Source organism: Loxodonta africana, chromosome 6, assembly GCF_030014295.1.
Source record: "Loxodonta africana isolate mLoxAfr1 chromosome 6, mLoxAfr1.hap2, whole genome shotgun sequence".
NCBI classification, from domain to species: Eukaryota; Metazoa; Chordata; class Mammalia; order Proboscidea; family Elephantidae; genus Loxodonta; species Loxodonta africana.
This window is the reverse complement of record NC_087347.1, coordinates 98,304,476-98,322,795: the sequence shown is the minus strand read 5'-3', so window position 1 is coordinate 98,322,795 and position 18,320 is coordinate 98,304,476. Positions and strand designations below refer to the sequence as shown.

Genomic DNA, 18,320 nt, shown 5'->3' with positions numbered 1-18,320 from the left:
TCTTGTGGTTTAGGAGGCTAGAAGTCCAAGTTCTGTCTCTGTCAGCTCTGGAGGAAGGTCTTTGTCTCTGCAGCTTCTGCTTCCTGGTTCCTTGGAGATCTCCATGTGTCTTGGCATCTATCTTACCCCATCTCTCTCTCTCTCTGTTTGCTTGTTTAATCTTTTTTATATCTCAAAAGAGGTTGATTCAAGATAGAACCTATACTAATCCTGCCTCATTAACATAACAAAGACAACCCATTCTCAAATGGGTTAGGCATAGAGGTCAGGATTTATAACACATATTTTGGGGGAACATCATTCAATCCATAGCAGGCATCTTTGTAGTTTCCAGTTTTGGGTTGTACAAACAGTTCTATGAACATTTTGGTACTTATCTTAATACAAATAGATACTCACATTTTTTTTTTTGTTGGGTATATATCTAGGAGTGGAATTGCTAGTTCACAGAATATGCTTAGGTTCAGTTTTAGCAGACACTGTAAAACGATTTTCCAAAGTGGTTATACAGTTTACACGTCTGCCAGCAGTATGAGAGTTACACCGCTGGTAGGAGTGCAAATCAGTGTTATTTTACTTTTAAATTCGATAAGACCATTTAAAGTAAGAGATGTTTATAAACATGATAGAACTAAATTAAAATGTTCAAATTTAGTTCAGCTTTAAGTTGATGAGTTCAGCTAGATATATCCCTCCCACCCATCCATCTCTGTTCGTAATACATGAAGTGCCTACAGTGAGGAGGGCTTTATGTTATGGAATGGGGAAAAAGCAGACGCAAACCAAAATGAACCTTTCTCTAAGAAGATTATTATGTAGAACAGTAGATCCCAACTGGGAGTGATTTTTGCACTTCATGGGACATTTGTCTATATCTGCAGACATTTTTGATTGTCAATATTGGGGAATTTTACTGCCAGCTAGAAGCCCTGGTTTCACAGTGGTTAAGTGCTCGGCTGCTAACTGACAAGTCAGCAGTTTGAACCTACCAGCTGCATTGTGGGAGAAAGATGAGGCAGTCTGCTTCCGTAAAGATTTACAGCCTTGGGAATATCGTGGGGGCAGTTCTACTCTGTCCTATAAAGTCACTATGAGTTGGAATCAACTCGGTGGCAACGGGTTTGGTTGGTTTGGTTTACTGCCAGCTGGCTTACTGCCAGCTAGTAGAAAGGGGTCAACCCATTGCTGTCGAGTTGATTCTGACTCATAGCAACCCTATAGGACAGAGTAGAACTGCCCCCATAGAGTTTCCAAGGAGCACCTGGTGGATTCGAACTACCGACGTTTTGGTTAGCAGCCGTAGCACTTAACCACTACACCACCAGGGTTTCCAAAATGAATCAGAATTGACTCTATGGCAACAAGTTTGGTTTTATTTTTGGTTATTGTCGTTTTTAATCCCATGCATTGTAGGATGTTTAGCAGCATCCAGGAAAGATGTCAGGGATGCAGCTAAACATTCTACAAAGTGTGGGATTAAAAAAAAAAAACAAAAACCTGTTGCCATAGAGTCATTTCTGACTCATAGCTACCCTGTAGGACAGAGTAGAACTGCCCCATATGGTTTCAAAGGAGTGCCTGGTGGATTTGAACTGTCAGCCTTCCAGTTAGCAGCTGTAGCTCTTAACCACTATGCCACCAGGGTTTCCATGCATGACGTAGTCCCCCCAAATAAAGAATTATCTGGCCCAAAGCATTAGAAATGCTTAGGATTCTACTTCTAGGAAGGAGGAGTGAGACATACTTTTCTGTTCCTCCTGCTAAGTATAATTCAAAACCCTAAACACTATATATTAAGCAAACATGGATAAGACACTGAGGTGAGAGAAAAAGACTTGCTGGGGCCTCAAGATCTGAGGAATTATACAGTGATGAGTTTTCTGGGTTTTCTTTTTGCCTCATATATTTTATACTTGGAGCTGAAGAAGCTGGAAACCTAGAAATGCCAATGGGCACACACAGAAAAAAAAATTAAAAAAGATACACAGAAAAAAAAATAGGCCTGAAAAAAAGCTTACTGTCTCTACCAAAGGCTCAGGAAGGAGATAGCCTAGTAAGACAGAAAGCTTTTAGACAATAACAACTCAAATCCAGCCAAACACCACAGAAAAAAAAAAAACTGTGGCCCCACCCCATCCACACCAGCAAAGGCTGAATGGAGAGCCTAGACTTCCAAACTCAACAGGCTGTAATGAGGCACCCCAACACCCCTGCTGGATGGTGTCAGAGAAGTAGGGAGCTGGTAATGAGGCCTCCCCCTGAGGTATCAGTGGAGACCACATTGGGAGCCTGGAATTTAACCTCCATCCATCAATAATAACGTATCCTCCCCTTCTGTGGCGTAATGGATTGCTTTTTTGTGTGGCCTTTCGAGCCATGGTTTTATAACTCCTACCCAGGAGATTGGACGGGACTGTGTGATAGCGTAGTTATGAGCCACTAAGAGGATTGGTCAGTTTTGCCATCCTGCTGGGCTTGAAATGAGCCACCCCAGAGGTGGGAAAGCGAAGAGCCCACCACCACCAAGGAAGGAGAGATCCTCAAGGGAGAATCACAGGAGAGACCCGCAGGAGACAGTGCAGTGGGTTTCCTAGCCCACGAAGCAAGAAAACTGAGTGCCTATGGGCAGAGACTGAGGGCCAGGAAGAAGCCTACAGCTGACCCATGAATTTGGGACTTTCCAGCCTCTGCAACCACTTGACCCATTTCCTCTATATGGTTTGTGAGTTCTGTGAGATGTTGCAGTGAATTAGGGAACCCAAAGACAGGAGGGAGAGTGCTGAGGAGAGAGGGAGTAGTTGATGTTGGTGATGATGGGATGGCACAGCAGCTTGGAAAAGTTGGATATTTGGGACATCTTTAACCTTGGCCTCATAGGAACCAGCTTTGTGCTGATCCTTGTAAAAGAAATTATTCATTTACCATCTGTGCTGGCGCAGTCTCAGAGGAGGTCTAGTGGATAGTTACTACTTTCGTGAGGCTACACTCATCCTTGTGAAGTCAGTAGAGTTCATGTGGGGAGCATCAATGAGGCACTGTTACACCTCTTGGCCAGGGAAATGTTAGAGGATACCTAGTGGGGAGCTGGAACTTCCACTCCCACTGAGAAGTAATGAGGAGACAGCCCCTCAGGTGTGAAAGGAGACTTTGGAGGGAACCTGGACTTCTACCCCAACCTGGCAATAATGGAATGACACCCCCCTGCTTTTCCTGCTGAAGCAGTGTCAGAGAAGGCCAGTTAAAACTGAGGGTTTAAATAAGATCCAAAATTCCATAACATAATGCCCAAAATATCCAGGTTTCAATAAAAAAAAAAATTACTCATCATACCAGGAAGATCTCAAACTGAATGAAAAATGAGAATCCATAGATAACCAACACTGAGATGATAGAGATGTTAGAGTTCCATGATTAGGATTTTAAAGCAGGCATTATAAAATGCTTCAATGAATAATTATTAATATGCTTGAAACAAATGATATAATAGACAGTCTTAGCAAATAAATAGAAAATATAAAGTTCAAAATAAAAATTTTAGAACTATAAAAAAACTGAAATAAAAAAAACTCAATAGTTGAGCTCAACAGCAGAATGGAGGGGACAGAGGAAAAATCAGTGAACTGGAAGAGCAATAGAAATTACCCAAACTGAACAACATATAGAAGATACGTTGTTGTCAGGTGCCATAGAGTCGGTTCCGACTCATAGCGATCCTGTGCACAACAGAACGAAACACTGCCCGGTCCTGAGCCATCCTTACAATCTTTGTTATGCTTGAGCTCATTGTTGCAGCCACTGTGTCAGTCCACCTCGTTGAGGGTCTTCCTCTTTTCCGCTGACCCTGTACTCTGCCAAGCATGATGTTCTTCTCCAGGGACTGATCCCTTCTGACAACATTTCCAAAGTATGTAAGACGCAGTCTCGCCATCCTTGCCTCTAAGGAGCATTCTATCTGTACTTCTAAGACAGATTTGTTTGTTCTTTTGGCATTCCATGGTATATTCAATATTCTTTGCCAACACCACAATTCAAAGGCATCAATTCTTCTTCTGTCTTCCTGATTCATTGTCCAGCTTTCACATGCATATTATGCGATTGGAAATACCATGCCTTGGGTCAGGCGCACCTTAGTCTTCAAGGTGACATTTTTGCTCTTCAACACTTTAAAGAGGTCCTTTGCAGCAGATTTACCCAGTGCAATGCATCTTTTGATTTTTTGACTGCTGCTTCCATGGCTGTTGATTGTGGATCCAAGTAAAATGAAATCCTTGACAACTTCACTCTTTTCTCCGTTTATCGTGATGTTGCTCATTGGTCCAGTTGTGACGATTTTTGTTTTCTTTATGTTGAGGTGTAATCCATACTAAAGGCTCTGGTCTTTGATCTTCATTAGTAAGTGCTTCAAATCTTCTTCACTTTCAGCAAGCAAGGTTGTGTCATCTGCATAACGCAGGTTGTTAATGAGTTATCCAACCCTAATGCCCCGTTCTTCTTCATATAGTCCAGCTTCTTGGATTATTTTCTCGGCATACAGATTGAATAGGTATGGTGAAAGAATACAACCCTGATGCACACCTTTCCTGATTTTAAACCAATCAGTATCCCCTTGCTCTGTCCGAACAACTGCCTCTTGATCTATGTAAAGGTTCCTCATGAGCACAATTAAGTGTTCTGGAATTCCCATTCTTTGCAATGTTATCCATAATTTGTTATGATCCACACAGTTGAATGCCTTTGCATAGTCAATAAAACACAGGTAAACATCCTTGTGGTATTCTCTGCTTTCAGCCAGGATCCATCTGACATCAGGAATGATATCCCTGGTTCCATGTCCTCTTCTGAAACCGGCCTGAATTTCTGGCACTTCTATCAATACACTGCAACAGCTGTTTTTGAATGATCTTCAGCAGAATTTTGCTTGCGTGTGATATAAATGATATTGTTCTATAATTTCCACATTCAGTTGGATCACCTTTCTTGGGAATAGGCATAAATATGGCTCTCTTCCAGCCAGTTGGTCAGAAAGCTGTCTTCCATATTTCTTGGCATAGATGAGTGAGCACTTCCAGTGTTTCATCTGTTTGTTGCAACATCTCAATTGATATTCCATCAATTCCTGGAGCCTTGTTTTTTGCCAATGCCTTCAGAGCAGCTTGGACTTCTTCCTTCAGTATCTGATCATATAGGAAATATACTGGGGAGAAAAAAGAAGAAGAGAGCCTCAGAAATGTGTGGTGCTATAAAAAAGATTTAATACTTGTGTCATCAAAGTGCCAGTAGGAGAGGAGAAAGAGGGCAGAGTTGAAAAAGCACTTGAAGAAATGGTGGATGAAAACTTTCAAAGTTTTGCAAAAGGTATAAAGATATAAACTTCTGGATTTAAAGAGCTGAGCAAACCACAAACAGGATAAAATGAAAGAATTCTAGACCAAGACATATAATAGTCAAACTTCGGAACACTTAGGGACAAAGAAAAAATCTAGAAACAGCAGGAGAGAAAAAACACGTTACCATAAAGGTTGTAAAGATAACACTAAAATCTCCAAACACTTCTTCAACTTGGTAAGTGCATCTCTAACAACTAATATTTTACTTAATGTTGAAAGACATTTTCCCTTACTCAAGAAGAACTAGGCAATGATATCTTTCTTCTCTCACCACTGTTAGCCAATGTAGTGCTGGAAATTAGGCAATAAGGCAAGAAAAGGAAATAAAAGGCATTCAGATTGGAAAATAAGAAATATTTGAAGATGACATGTTTGTCTAGGTAGAATTCCCAAGGAATCTACCAAAAACAAACAAAAAAAAAACCCTCCTTGAACTAATAAGTGAATACAGCAGTGAGATTACAGAATATAAGATAAACATACAAAGCTCAACTGCATTTATATATATTATCAATTAACACATGACCACTGAAATTTAAAATATAATACCATTTATAGTCACTAAAAAAAGAAGAAATAGTTTGGTGTAAATTTAACAAACATGTACAGAACTGGTGTGCTGTATAGTACAAAGCACTAATGAAAGAAATAAAAAATCTAGTAAATGGAGATACATACCATGCTCATGGATTGGAAGACTCAACATAATAAAGATGCCCATTCTACCCAAATTGATATACAGATTTAACACAATTTGTGTCAAAATTGCAGCAAGATTTTTTTTTGTAGGTACAGAGAAGATTATTCTAAAATTTATATGAAAAGGCAAGGAACTAGAATAAATGAATACAATTTTGAGAAAGACGAATAAAGTAGGGGAAATCAGCTTACTCAATTTCAAGATTTATTATATAGCTATAGTAATCAAGTCTCTGTGAAGTTGACATAGGGAACAGAAGAGAGAACCTAGAAATCGAGCCTCAAAAATATAACTAACTTGACAAAAGTTCAAAAGCAATTCAGTGGAGGAAACAGACATTTCAAAAAATGGTGCTGGAGCAATTAGACATTCATGGGCAAAAAATGAACCTCAAACTCAGCCTCATACCTTATGTAAAAGTTAACTTAAAATGGATCATGGACTTAAATATATCAGGTAAAAACATATAACGTTAGGAAAAAAAAAAAGGAGAAAATCTTCAGGACATAGGGCTAGGCAAAGAGTTCTTAGACTGGATACCAAAAGCATGATCCATGAAAGAAAAAAAAAATGATAAATTGGATGTCATGGATTGAATTGTGTCCCCCAAAAATATCTCTCAGCTTGGCTAGGTCATGATTCCCTTGTATGATTGTCTACCATTTTATTTTCTGATGTGATTTCCCTATATGTTGTAAATCCAATCACTATGATATAATAAAGATGGATTAGCAGCAGTTACATCGATGAGGTCTACAAGATTATTTAGTGTCTTAAGCTAATCTCTTTTGAGATGTAAAAGAGAGAAGTGAGCAGAAAGACACAGAGACTTCATACCACCAAGAAAACAACACCAGGAGCAGAGCTCATCCTTTGGACCTGAGGCTCCTGCTCTGAGATGCTCCCAGACCAAGTGAAGATTGATGACAAGGACCTTCCTCCAGAGCTGACAGAGAGAGAAAGCCTTCGCCTGGAGCTGATGCCCTGAATTTGGACTTATAGCCTACTAAACAGTGAGGGAATAAATTTCTCTTTATTAAAGCTATCCACTTGTGGTATTTCTGTTATAGCAGCACTAGATGACTAAGACATTGGACTTTATAAAAATTAAAAACATTTGATCTGCAGAAAAGCCTGTTAAGAGAATGAAAATTCAAACTACAAACTGAGATAAGGATTTTGAAAAATCACATATTTGACAAGGGACTAGTATCTGAAATATATAAAGAATTTTCAAAGCTCAACAGTTAAAAAAAGCAAACTCAACAGTAAAACAATCAATTAGAAAATAGTTCAAAAAATATAAACAGAGTAATATACAGTTGGTAAATAGGGATACCATGAGTCAAAATTGACCCGAAAGCACACAAGAACAAATAGTACATGAAAAGATAGTCAACATCCTTAGCCATTAGGGAAATGTAAACTAAAGACACAAGGTACCACTATACACATGAGAGAATAGATAAAACTAAAAAAAAAAAAGTGACAACATATAAACGATGGCAAAAATAAGGAGATACTGGATTGGTCATATATTGCTGGTGGGAATATAAAATAGTACAGCCACTCTGAAAAACAGATTGGCAGTTTCTTCAACAACTAAACTTGCAACTATCTTGTGGCCCAGCAATTGCACTTCTGAGCAATTTCTAAGAGAAATAACAACTTAAGTCCACACAAAACCTGAACATGAGTATTTATAGCAGCTTTTTTCATCAAAGCCCCAAACTGGAAACAACTTAAATCTCTTTTCAAAGTTAAACAAACTTTGGTACATCCATACCGTGGAATGCTACTTAGCAATAAAAAATAATGAACTATTGATAAATGCAGTAACCTGGATGAATCTCAGAAAATTAGGCTGAATGAAACATTCCAATTCTAAAGGGTATGATTTCATTGATAAAACATTCTTGAAATGAGAGAGTTATAGAAATAGAGAACAAATTAGTGGCTGCCAAAGGTTAAGGAGGAGGTGGGGGTGGGAAGGAAGTGGGTCTGGTTATAAAAGGGCAACATAAAGGACTCTTTGTAATGGAAATGTTCTGTATCTTGATTGTATTAATGTCAACATCCTGGTTACTGTATCATACGATATTTTTGTAGTATGTTATCATTGGGAGAAACTGAGTAAAGAGTACATACGACAGAAGAACTAGATGGTGCCCAGCTACCACCAATGACTGCCTTGACAGGGAACACAACAAAGAGTCCCTGATGGAGCAGGAGAAAAGTGGGGTGCAGAACTCAAATTCTGGTAAAAAGAGCAGACTTTAATGGTCTGAGGCTGGAGGGATCCCAGAAGACCTGGCCCCCAGACTCTCTGTTAGCCCAGAACTGAAAACACTCCCGAAGCCAACTCTTCAGACAAAGAATAGACTGGCCTCCAATACATAAAATGATACTCGTGAAGAGAGTGCTTCTTGAGTCTAAATGGGCAGCTCCTGTCAGAAGCGAGATGAGAAGGCAAAAAGGGACAGGAGCTGGTTGAATGGACATGGGAAATCTGGGGTGGAAAGGAGAAGTGTGCTGTCATAGAGCAACTAGGGTCACATAATAATGTGGGTATAAGTATTTGTATAACAAACTAACTTGAATGGTAAACTTTCACTTAAAGCACAATTTAAAAAAGCAAAAATTTTGACTAAAAAGAAAATTAATACATAATTGGATTACCCTTTAATCGACTCGACAGCAACAGGGTAATATTATAGTGGGGTTTATAATTATAATATTATATAATATAATATTATAGTGGATTTTTTTTTCTTTGATGATTCACAAAGAAACAGCAATAAAAAATGAAACTGAATGTGGGTGTGTTCAGTTTATAAAAATTCACTGAGATGTATACCTAGGATTTATGTCCTTCTCTGTTTATTGATTTCAATAAAAAGTTTACTTAAAAATTGCAGAAAAAAAAGAGTACATGGGATCACTCTGTATTATTTCTTACAAATACATGTGACTTCACAGATATCTCAAATATATATATATATATATATAAAAGAACAAAAAACCAAGCAAACCAACAAAATTGAACAAGTTAAAAAAATAAATGTCAATATTGCCACGGTTGAGATAACCCAATCTAGAAGGAAAGCCACATGTCAAATTAGGACACTAAGAAGCACTGTGGAAACCTGGAAACAGAAAAGATGAATGCTGACCTGGTTGGGAGGAAAGTCAAGAAAGGTTTTGCAGCATTAGTCAAGTTAGAATTGAGCCTTGAAGATTATCAGAGCTCTATAGAGCAGAAAATAGGAAAAAGCATTCCACACCAAGTTGAGGATGCACAAAAATTTTTTGTTGTGAAGAATAGTTAAAAGTTCAATGTAAGGTGTCTCAAAGTACATAGTGGGCAATGATGAGGTAGCTTGGGGCCTAGATCAAGGAGAGCCTTAAGTGGTAAGTGCTGTATTTCCAATGCCAGACTTTGGACTAATAATGTCATTGATGATCTACAGTGAAGTACAATTACTCTTGACACAGCGTCAGGAGCAGGAAGGGAGCAATGGCTTACCTTCCTAGCCACCCTGGAAGGCCAAATAAACCTAGCAATGCAGCAGTCAGAGCTCCTTGACATTCCGACATTATTGCTGCTTTTATAGGCAGCGAGTGGCGGGATCTCACCTTTGCTTCAGTAAGATACATTGGTGGTTGTCATTAGAAAGGAGAGGGATCAGAGGCCAAGAGCAGAAAATGGTAAAGGCCAGAACTGGGGGAATGAAAAGTAGAATAGAGGAGAATAGATGATTATGGGAGACATTTTATGGTACCTGGAGACTTCTGGATTGGGTAGAAAATCTGAGCTGATTCCAAGTTTTCTAGTCCAAGTTTTCAGGAAAATGGAAGTGCCATAAACTGAGATAAGAGCCCAGGAAGATGGATACATGCACGTGACAGGGAGGTGGTATGTTTGGTTTGACGCACATTGACCGTGAGGTGCTGCTGGTGACATCCAGGAAATAGATAGAAATTTGTTTCTGTAGCTCAGGAGAGAGAATCAGACTGGAGATGTGGCATAGGAGGTTTGGGTGAGGTCACTCTCTCAGAGTATATAGAGTAAGAAGAGGGTCAAGGACAGAACATGGGAGAATATTGACATTCAAGCCAGGGAAACTGTCTGAAGAGAAGAGGCCAGAGGTACAAGAGAAAAACTAGAACACGAAACTGCAAAGTCAAGGATGGGAAAATTCACAATGTGATTATGAGTAGTGTAGTCCCTTGCCACCACACATCTGTCATCTTGTACTGTGGTGGCTTGCATGTTGCTACGATGCTAGAAGCTGTGCCGTTGGTATTTTAAATAGCAGGGCCACCCATGGTGGACAGGTTTCAGCGGAGCTTTCAGTCTAAGACAGACCAGAAAGGCCTGACAGCCTACTTCTGAAAATTAGCCAATGAAAACGCTGTGGATCACAATAGAATACTGCCTGATATAGTGTAGAAGATCAGCTCCCCAGGTTGAAAGGCCCTCAAAACACAGTGGCCACAACAGCAGACTCTAGGGTACCAAGAGTTGTGAAGAAGGGGTAGGACTGGGCAATGTTTCCTTCTGTTATACATGCGATTGCCATGAGTCAGAGCCTACTCAATGGCAACTAACAACAGAGACCCGTGCTACAAAGAGTTCCTGTAGGGTCAGACGTGAGGAAAGGCCTTGAGTTTGACCCTTGAGTTAAAGTCATTGTAGATGACGATTTGGAGGTAGCACAGCAGGATGGGAAGGGCTGAGTATACAGCAAGGAATTGGGGCAGTGAGTGTGCAGGTTTTATTTTTCAATGTAATTTGTAACGTTATTATTAAAGTTATTTCCCCCCACTAATTGTCTTGCACCTGATCACTTGTACCCCGGGTCACTTCAATCGTTATATATGTTTGTAAGAAACCAAAAGTGACAGAGCCACAGAGAATAACCAAGTGTCAAGAAAACTTTTTACCATAGAGGTGGTTGTTTTTGGTGTATAGTTTTAAATCGAGTCGTTTTATGTAGATTTTGTTTAAATACAGTTCCGGTTATTAGAAACTGGGTATTGGTGGATAAATGTAAATTGACATTTTAGCTTTGAGGCTTTTTTTTTCTTTTTTAAATTAAAGAACTAAGTTTTGGAATATGTGTATGTCTGAATTTCATAAAAATTAAATTTTGTGTTTTTCAGTAGTCAATTCAGCTTTTTCCCAGTGCCAATTTTGCGTTGTGCACCCATGAGTCTTAGAGTAAAAGACTGGTTTCACAACCTCTAGGGATATCATGCAGTGGCAGAATATGAGATTTTTGAGGCCGAAACTAACCTGGTAGAAATTCAAATCCATCTTTTATCTTTTAGATAAAAGCCTTTGAAATCCTTTTAGTGTGAAGTTATCAGCAGGCTTGATTCTCATATAACCTCATTACTAACTCAGGGATTATTCAGAATGCATGGAGAGCAATGCTGGTGGCTTAACTCGGTTTTTATCAACGCTACAGCCCAGTAATAAGCCACAGGAGGTCCACCTCATTCTGCCTGGGAGTCTATCTTCTCCGTTCCCCCCTTGGAGATCACAGTACATATGCAAGGCTCTCATAAGTGTGCAGTAAAAGAAACCCGTTTTACTTTATTTGAGCATTTCCAAAACTTATTTAACCACAAAACTTTCTTTCCACATTAACATTTCATGATCCACCTACGGGCTTTGTAAGATAAAAGGTGGGATGGAGACTTGTGAGGGATTGATGTTTCAGAAGTAAGGGCTCTACTGCTGGAAGGATAGGGTGTTCTCAATATGTCTTTGTTATATGGATTGGACTTGGAGAAGCGTAAGAAAAAAACCTTACCCAGCCACATCACTGACCTCCACCCCCGCCAAGAACAGCAAGAACTGGTACCAGAGCTGTGCATATTTTCTGAAAAGATGTTTTCATCAGTTGTTGCCTTTACTTTCATTCAATGGTATAAGCTCCTCACTAATAAATCAGTGAGTCTGTTATTGACTGAAAAGTAAGAACAGAAAGTAGTTGTGTCAAGTTCAACAATTGTTATTTTAAGGCTTATTTAAAACAAGATAATGCACTACTTGGAAGGCAAGTCTAATTTCCCAAACTGAAACCATGTGGTGATTTACTTGTTCTATAAACCTGTGATCTTATCTGCTCAGGTTTACATTTGGAGCAATAAAATGGCTGGCAGCTGCTTCGGGTTGTCTGCATGAAGAGGAGACAGGAGATAAGAACATTCCTGTTTTTATTGCTGCCTTAAACATTTGAAGATGGGGTGGGGATGGAAAAAGGGTACTTATTATAGCCATAAATGCCCATCGAGTCTGATACCAAAGAAGTAAACCAGTCCTCTTTGGAGAGTGTGTTAAATTTCTCTGGCCTCTGGCCTCCATTTGTCAAACCTGCCAAAGGCTCAAAAAAAAATCATCAGAGGAGAGCTGCCACCTTTTCCTCACAAAAACAATCACTCCAGTTTGAAACTGTTTGGGGGCTCTGGGAGAATCATCGCCGGGTGCAAACTTTCAAGTTTTCTTGTGTGTTCATTGGAGGACCTTCCTTACCTCACTCCCATTGAGCTCCGTAGCAAGCCAGGGACTGCCTTGACCTGATTCCTGCTGACAAAATTCTGACAGGGTAGATACGGGATGGTATTTAGGGGGAGGGCATTGCCACAGACTCTGCCCGGTCATACCCACCAGTAGTGTCACCACTGGGAAGGTTGCTGCCTTCAGGAAGACTTAGTCGGAAGCCATTCAGGATTCCTGTCAGGTAAGAGTGTCTAAGAAGTTTACTACCCACCCAGCCCCCAAAAACCGTTTGCTGTTTAGTTGACTCTGAGTCATGGCAACAGGGCAGCCCCATGTGTGTCAGCGTAGAACTGTGCTCCATAGGGTTTTCGATGGCTGATTTTTCAGAAGTAGATCACCAGGCCTTTCTTCTGAAGTACTTCCAGGTGGACTCGAACCATTAACCCTTTGTACCACCCTTGGACTCCTAAGAAGTTTATTAAAACCCTTGAATTTTCATGACTCTCAAAATGTATCAATGTGGTCTGTATCGAGGCCTAAAGTTCTTAGGCATTCTTCTTTGGATATCACTACTCAAGTTAATAGCTGCCAAAATCATGACAGAATCTGGTGGGGGGGATTTTTATTGCCTAATAAATAACATCATAGAAGGTCATAATTCCATATTAGCCACTAAATTGCTAAAATGTATAAAACATGCAAAGTTGGGTTCAAGATATGGATGAAAAACAGCTCAGTGACATTTCCTAAGAATTATTCATTTTCTCTCTTAATGTGAAAATGGAGTGGGAACATTCTCCTAAATCCCAAGCTTAGAAGGCTGAACGCTGCCTGGAGGCCTTAGAAAATTACATGCACAACGTCATTTTTCTTTAGTTTTTAAATTAAAAATTAGAAAATTCTCTACAGAATTTTGGAAGAAATCACAAGTGTTCAGACCACATAAGACTTAGAGGGACCTCTAGGGACCCCCATCACGGTCTTCATCTGCCATCATGTAGAAAGACGCTGAAGTCATGTTAGGGAGAGAAGAGGCTCCTTGATTCTGGAAAGCCTTCATTGTTAGTTTAACCTTCTGCAGTGAATTCTAAGATGCAGCTATGCTTATTGGCAAGAAGTTTTTATTTTTGGATAAAGTGATTTTCTGCAGACAAAATGAATCTATTTTCAATTGTTCTGCCCTTAATTGGGAATAGTTGTTTCTCCCAAATAAACAAAGAATAACAACAGACACACACACCAGCCTTTGCTGTGGTCCTTTATCTCCTTGACAATCAGTCACCTGACAAACTTCTTTAACTTTTTCACCCTTTCAGGTCCCTGAAAATTGTTCTGAATCTCAGAACCTAAACCATTCCACCAAACCCGTCATTTCCAAAAAGAAACATCAGTACAGTGGCAAAATGAGTTAAAAGTCAGAGAGAGATACTACTGTGTGTCCATTTATTGTGATTAGGATGGACAGAGAGACAAATACTCTTCTGAATGCTGTCCTCATTCCACTGCAAAGTGGATCTTGCAAAGGAGATCTTTGGAATTGGACATAAACTTGACCCCGTATACATCCCATGTGCTGCTGGATCCTTCCAGGAGTTGTAGTGTTGACATCCCTGTTGTTTTCCTTTTAGGCAAGTTGGACTAACATTTTCCATCTCAAATAAAAAAAAATTTTTTTCTCTGTTGACAGAGACCAGATACTGCTACACTCAGCACATAATGGAAGTCACAGGAAACAGCATCTCTGTCACCAAACGCTGTGTACCGCTGGAAGAGTGCTTGTCCACTGGCTGCAGAGACGCCGAGCATGAAGGCCACAAGGTCTGGGAAACAAAGCAAGTGACTGGTACATCCTAGTCAGCCTTTCTTCACTTTTGATGCCTGCCAGTGCCATGAGCAAAGTCTCGCTCCCCGATGCAGGCTGGCTTTTGACTGTCTTTATACCATATGAAAAGATGCTTCCTCTCCTGTTTGCTCTAAAAGTATATAAATTTACACCAGAGCATAGGACAACTGATGTAAATTTTGTAAACACATGCGAAGAAGGTAACGAAAATTATAGTACATCCTTTCTTCACCCAGAAAAAAGGAATAAAGGTACTAGAAGAAAGAGGAGCAAGGAGCCAATTGTGTGCATCCTGGGAAAGCATTGCAGAGGTACCAGCAACTCCTGCAGCCCAGGATGGCCCAGGCAATGTAGCTTTAGAACTTTCTGTGAAGTGGGGGCTCAGGACTTTGTCAGGTTGCTGACTTGGGGAAAGCATCTGGAGGCTCCTGAGTCATTTGAGGAGGTAACAGGACCATCTTCTTGTGGGTTGTTCCCCTCAAACTTCTTCTGGTGTATGTACACAGATGCACTCAGTGCAAAATGAACTTTGAGGGCACCCCTGAAGGAGAATACAAAGAACCAGAGAAAGGCCCTCTGACTCATGATTGGAGGGGGAAATTCAGCTGTTGCTCCTGCGGGTGCCTCGGAGCTAGCTGTGTGTATGATCTTTTATATCAGGCCTTGGTCTTTATGTAGAGTCTGCCCACTTCACCACATCAGGCTGCCTTCCTGGTGGTTGGAGCAACTCCTACTCTCAGTACCTTGGAATAACACTGTCAGCAGAGGCTAAGTCTTAAGAAAACAAAAACCTAATTTTCAAGCAACATCATAAATATACTGTGAATTAACTTCTAAAATATGATCTGCTTACTTGTTCCTGGTTTGAAATAGGAAGAGTAAAACCCAGGGCTTTCCCTGAACCTCCAGCAAGCTATGCTTGGCTCTCAGGCATTACTCTATGTACTTCACCAGGGAGGAAACTGAGGATCAGAGAGGTTATTTCCTGTGCTGAGGTCACACAGCTACTAAGTGACAGAGACAGAACCCAAACTCCTAACCTTCAATCTGTCTGTTCAATGTTACACTGTCTTCCTAGCCGGTGTCAACTGTGACCACAGACTCAAATCCTGCAGGACAATGACAATGATCTATTATAGAGCTTGTCAAACTTTACTGTGCATATGAACCCCCGCTGGGGATTTTGTTAAAATGCAGATTATAATTCTGTAGGTCTGGGGTGGGGCTTGAGATTTTCTATTTCTGACAAGCTCCCAACTGCTACCAAAACTGGCGTCTGTAGCCTACACGTTTGGGTTTATTTCTTTACTGTGATCCATGAGTAAAGCAGTATGGTGCAAATGGTTTGAGTCTGTCCAGAGGCACCTTGGAAGAAAGGCCTGGCAATCTACTTCTGAACAATCACAAAAAAAACCCACTATCACAGCCATTGAAAATCCTATGGGGCACAGTTCTACTCTGACACACATGGGGTCGCTGTGAGTCAGAATCTATTCAACAACACCTTATAACTAGTAACTGCGTAAATGAAAACCCTTTAAACTTAAACTCAGTCATGAGATTGGAGATAATTAGGCCAACAGTTCTAACGAAAGTGAATATTCAAATTTAAATTATCTGGCTTGTTGGCACCTGATTCTCACTGTTGAAACTTGGCAGATGAAAGTTTTTCAATTTAAGTTTCCTTTTTAAGTGGTCAGAAAGAACCTATTTTAAAAGGTAGGGCAAGTATTATAATCCCCATTTCACAGATGGAGTCTTTGAGGCCTAGCAAGATTGTGACACTTTGTAGAAACCACATGGTGGGGTTGCCAAAAAGAGAACCCTTGAAGTTCAGTCTAGGGAGTTTTCATTTTGACTTTGTTGCTTCCAGATAAAATAGCATCCCACTGCCCCCCAAATGCAGGGTTGACATCTCCTTTGTCAAACAGATAATTTTCATTTGAGTCTTGCTGTGAGGGAGATGGTCCCTTTAAGAACTCCTTCCTCCTTCCAAAACCTGCTTGCTTCTCATCACCCTTCTTTTTCTCTTCCTTTCTTTTAGGTCTGCACTTCCTGCTGTGAAGGCAATATCTGTAACTTGCCACTCCCTCGAAATGAAACTGATGCCACTTTTGCCACAACATCACCCATAAATCAGACAAATGGGTATCCGCACTGCATGTCAGTGATAGTATCCTGCTTGTGGGTATGGTTGGGACTCACGTTATAGCAGCTCCAGGGCGCCGTGTATAGTAGCCATCCAAGGGAATCTCACTGGTCCATATTCATGCATGAGTCATTGGCCTGACAGTAGTTACATGTGAGAGACCACAACACTTAAGGATGTCTTCACAGCTGAGTATTACCACTTACCATTAGGAACAACCCTTGCTTCAGTATGGTCATTTTGAGTCTAACCAAAACCCCATCAAACCCAGCCTACCGCCCGTACAGACCCTGAGTTCTAAACCACAGGCCTTTGTTTATGCTCCAAGAAACAGTTATGTATTTATTGAGATCTGGGGTTCTTCATTTGGAATACGTGCATGAGCTGCAGAGGGGCCTGGGATCCTCTGAGATGCTAGGTGCTATGTTATATGGACATGTTATATGGACATGCATAGATGTATGTTTTTCAGGACAAAGATAAAGAACCATTGGTTTTCATACAATCATGAATTCACTTACAGCTTTAGAATTTTAAAATGTTTTTTCCAAAATGGATGGACTCTTTCCTTGGAGATGCTGATTGAGTCCCTGGAAGATAGTAAGCAGTTTGTCCAATTTATTTTCCCCACCATTCTTCTTCCAATGGTGAGATTGATATTTCGTCTGCTCTATGTGGGAGATAAAAGGTAATCATAGAAGTCTACTGTATGGTTGAGCAGTGGCTGCAGAAGGATTTTCCTCAACGTAATGGAATCCATAAAGTGGCTAGGTTGATCCCTTTATATAATTGGTGAGAGTAGCCTTGACTTGGCAACTAGTTTTGCTCGCTAAGAGACTGGATTCCACCTGAACATTTAGATGTAGCCATCGTTCTAAGAGTCCCAAAGCAGAATATTTTTTCCAGAGGTGGGGTTTTCTCCAGGCATTGTTAATCTAGACAGAGGGAGGATTTCTGGACTGAAGGGAAGGTGATGTGTGGAGGCTGGTCTTAATTCAAAAAAGGCACAGTAAGTGGTTCAGCCAGCTTCTTCCTCCATCTGGAGCTTCTGTTACCACAGAGCCTTCCTTCCCTGTTCTAATTCCAAATCCCCAGTGACTTTAGGGAAAAGGTTCTGCCTGAATTGTCTTGCAGTTGATAGGGGAAAAAGACATAATATGCTAAGATGAGATGTATGTGGACCTGTGGGAGGATGACGATGCTAGTAAGGAGACCCAGTTGACTTCGCAGTGGGCCATTTTTGTTTCTTTTAGATGCTTGCTTTTGAAGTAGATGGTGAAATTTTCACCATCCTTCCTATTTTTTTTTTTTTTTTGGCACCTCAAGTTACTATTTTTTTTCTTCTTCCTTGTAAATCATTTATACAATATTTATTTTTATATGGCATACTAGAAACTAAAATATATTGTAAAAAATTCTTTATTCTGAACAAGACGATCAAATTAGAATACTTATTTTCAGCAGTGGTAGAGCTTGTAATATATGTTTGTTGAAAGTTATCTATAATACTAGCACCAGTGTTGAAAAAAGTTAACTTATATCATGAGTGAGAGTAATGTGTTTGCCTTGAGGTTTTTGTTCATGGTTTCCTCAGTGGTGGTGTTCTAGAAGTATTCAGGTGGTGATCATCACTGGTATGAGTTTCTGCATAGGGTTATGCAGCATGTATACATGAATCTCAGAAGAGCCATTGCTGAGGAAGAGGCCAGTGTTGCCAGGCTTCATCTGCC

General features: G+C 40.2%; 1 protein-coding gene across 1 annotated transcript in view; it reads left to right on the top strand.

Moving 5' to 3' along the window:
• LYPD6 (LY6/PLAUR domain containing 6) overlaps window positions 1-16,676 on the top strand; it is a 33,614-nt gene extending 16,938 nt beyond the window's left edge. The window contains exons 3-4 of the mRNA XM_003406018.4: window positions 14,286-14,416; window positions 16,486-16,676. Of these exons, the coding sequence (XP_003406066.1) occupies window positions 14,286-14,416; window positions 16,486-16,653 (299 nt within the window). The 3' untranslated portion in view covers window positions 16,654-16,676. The remainder of the gene's footprint in view (window positions 1-14,285; window positions 14,417-16,485) is intronic.
• The last annotated feature ends 1,644 nt before the right edge of the window (window positions 16,677-18,320 follow it).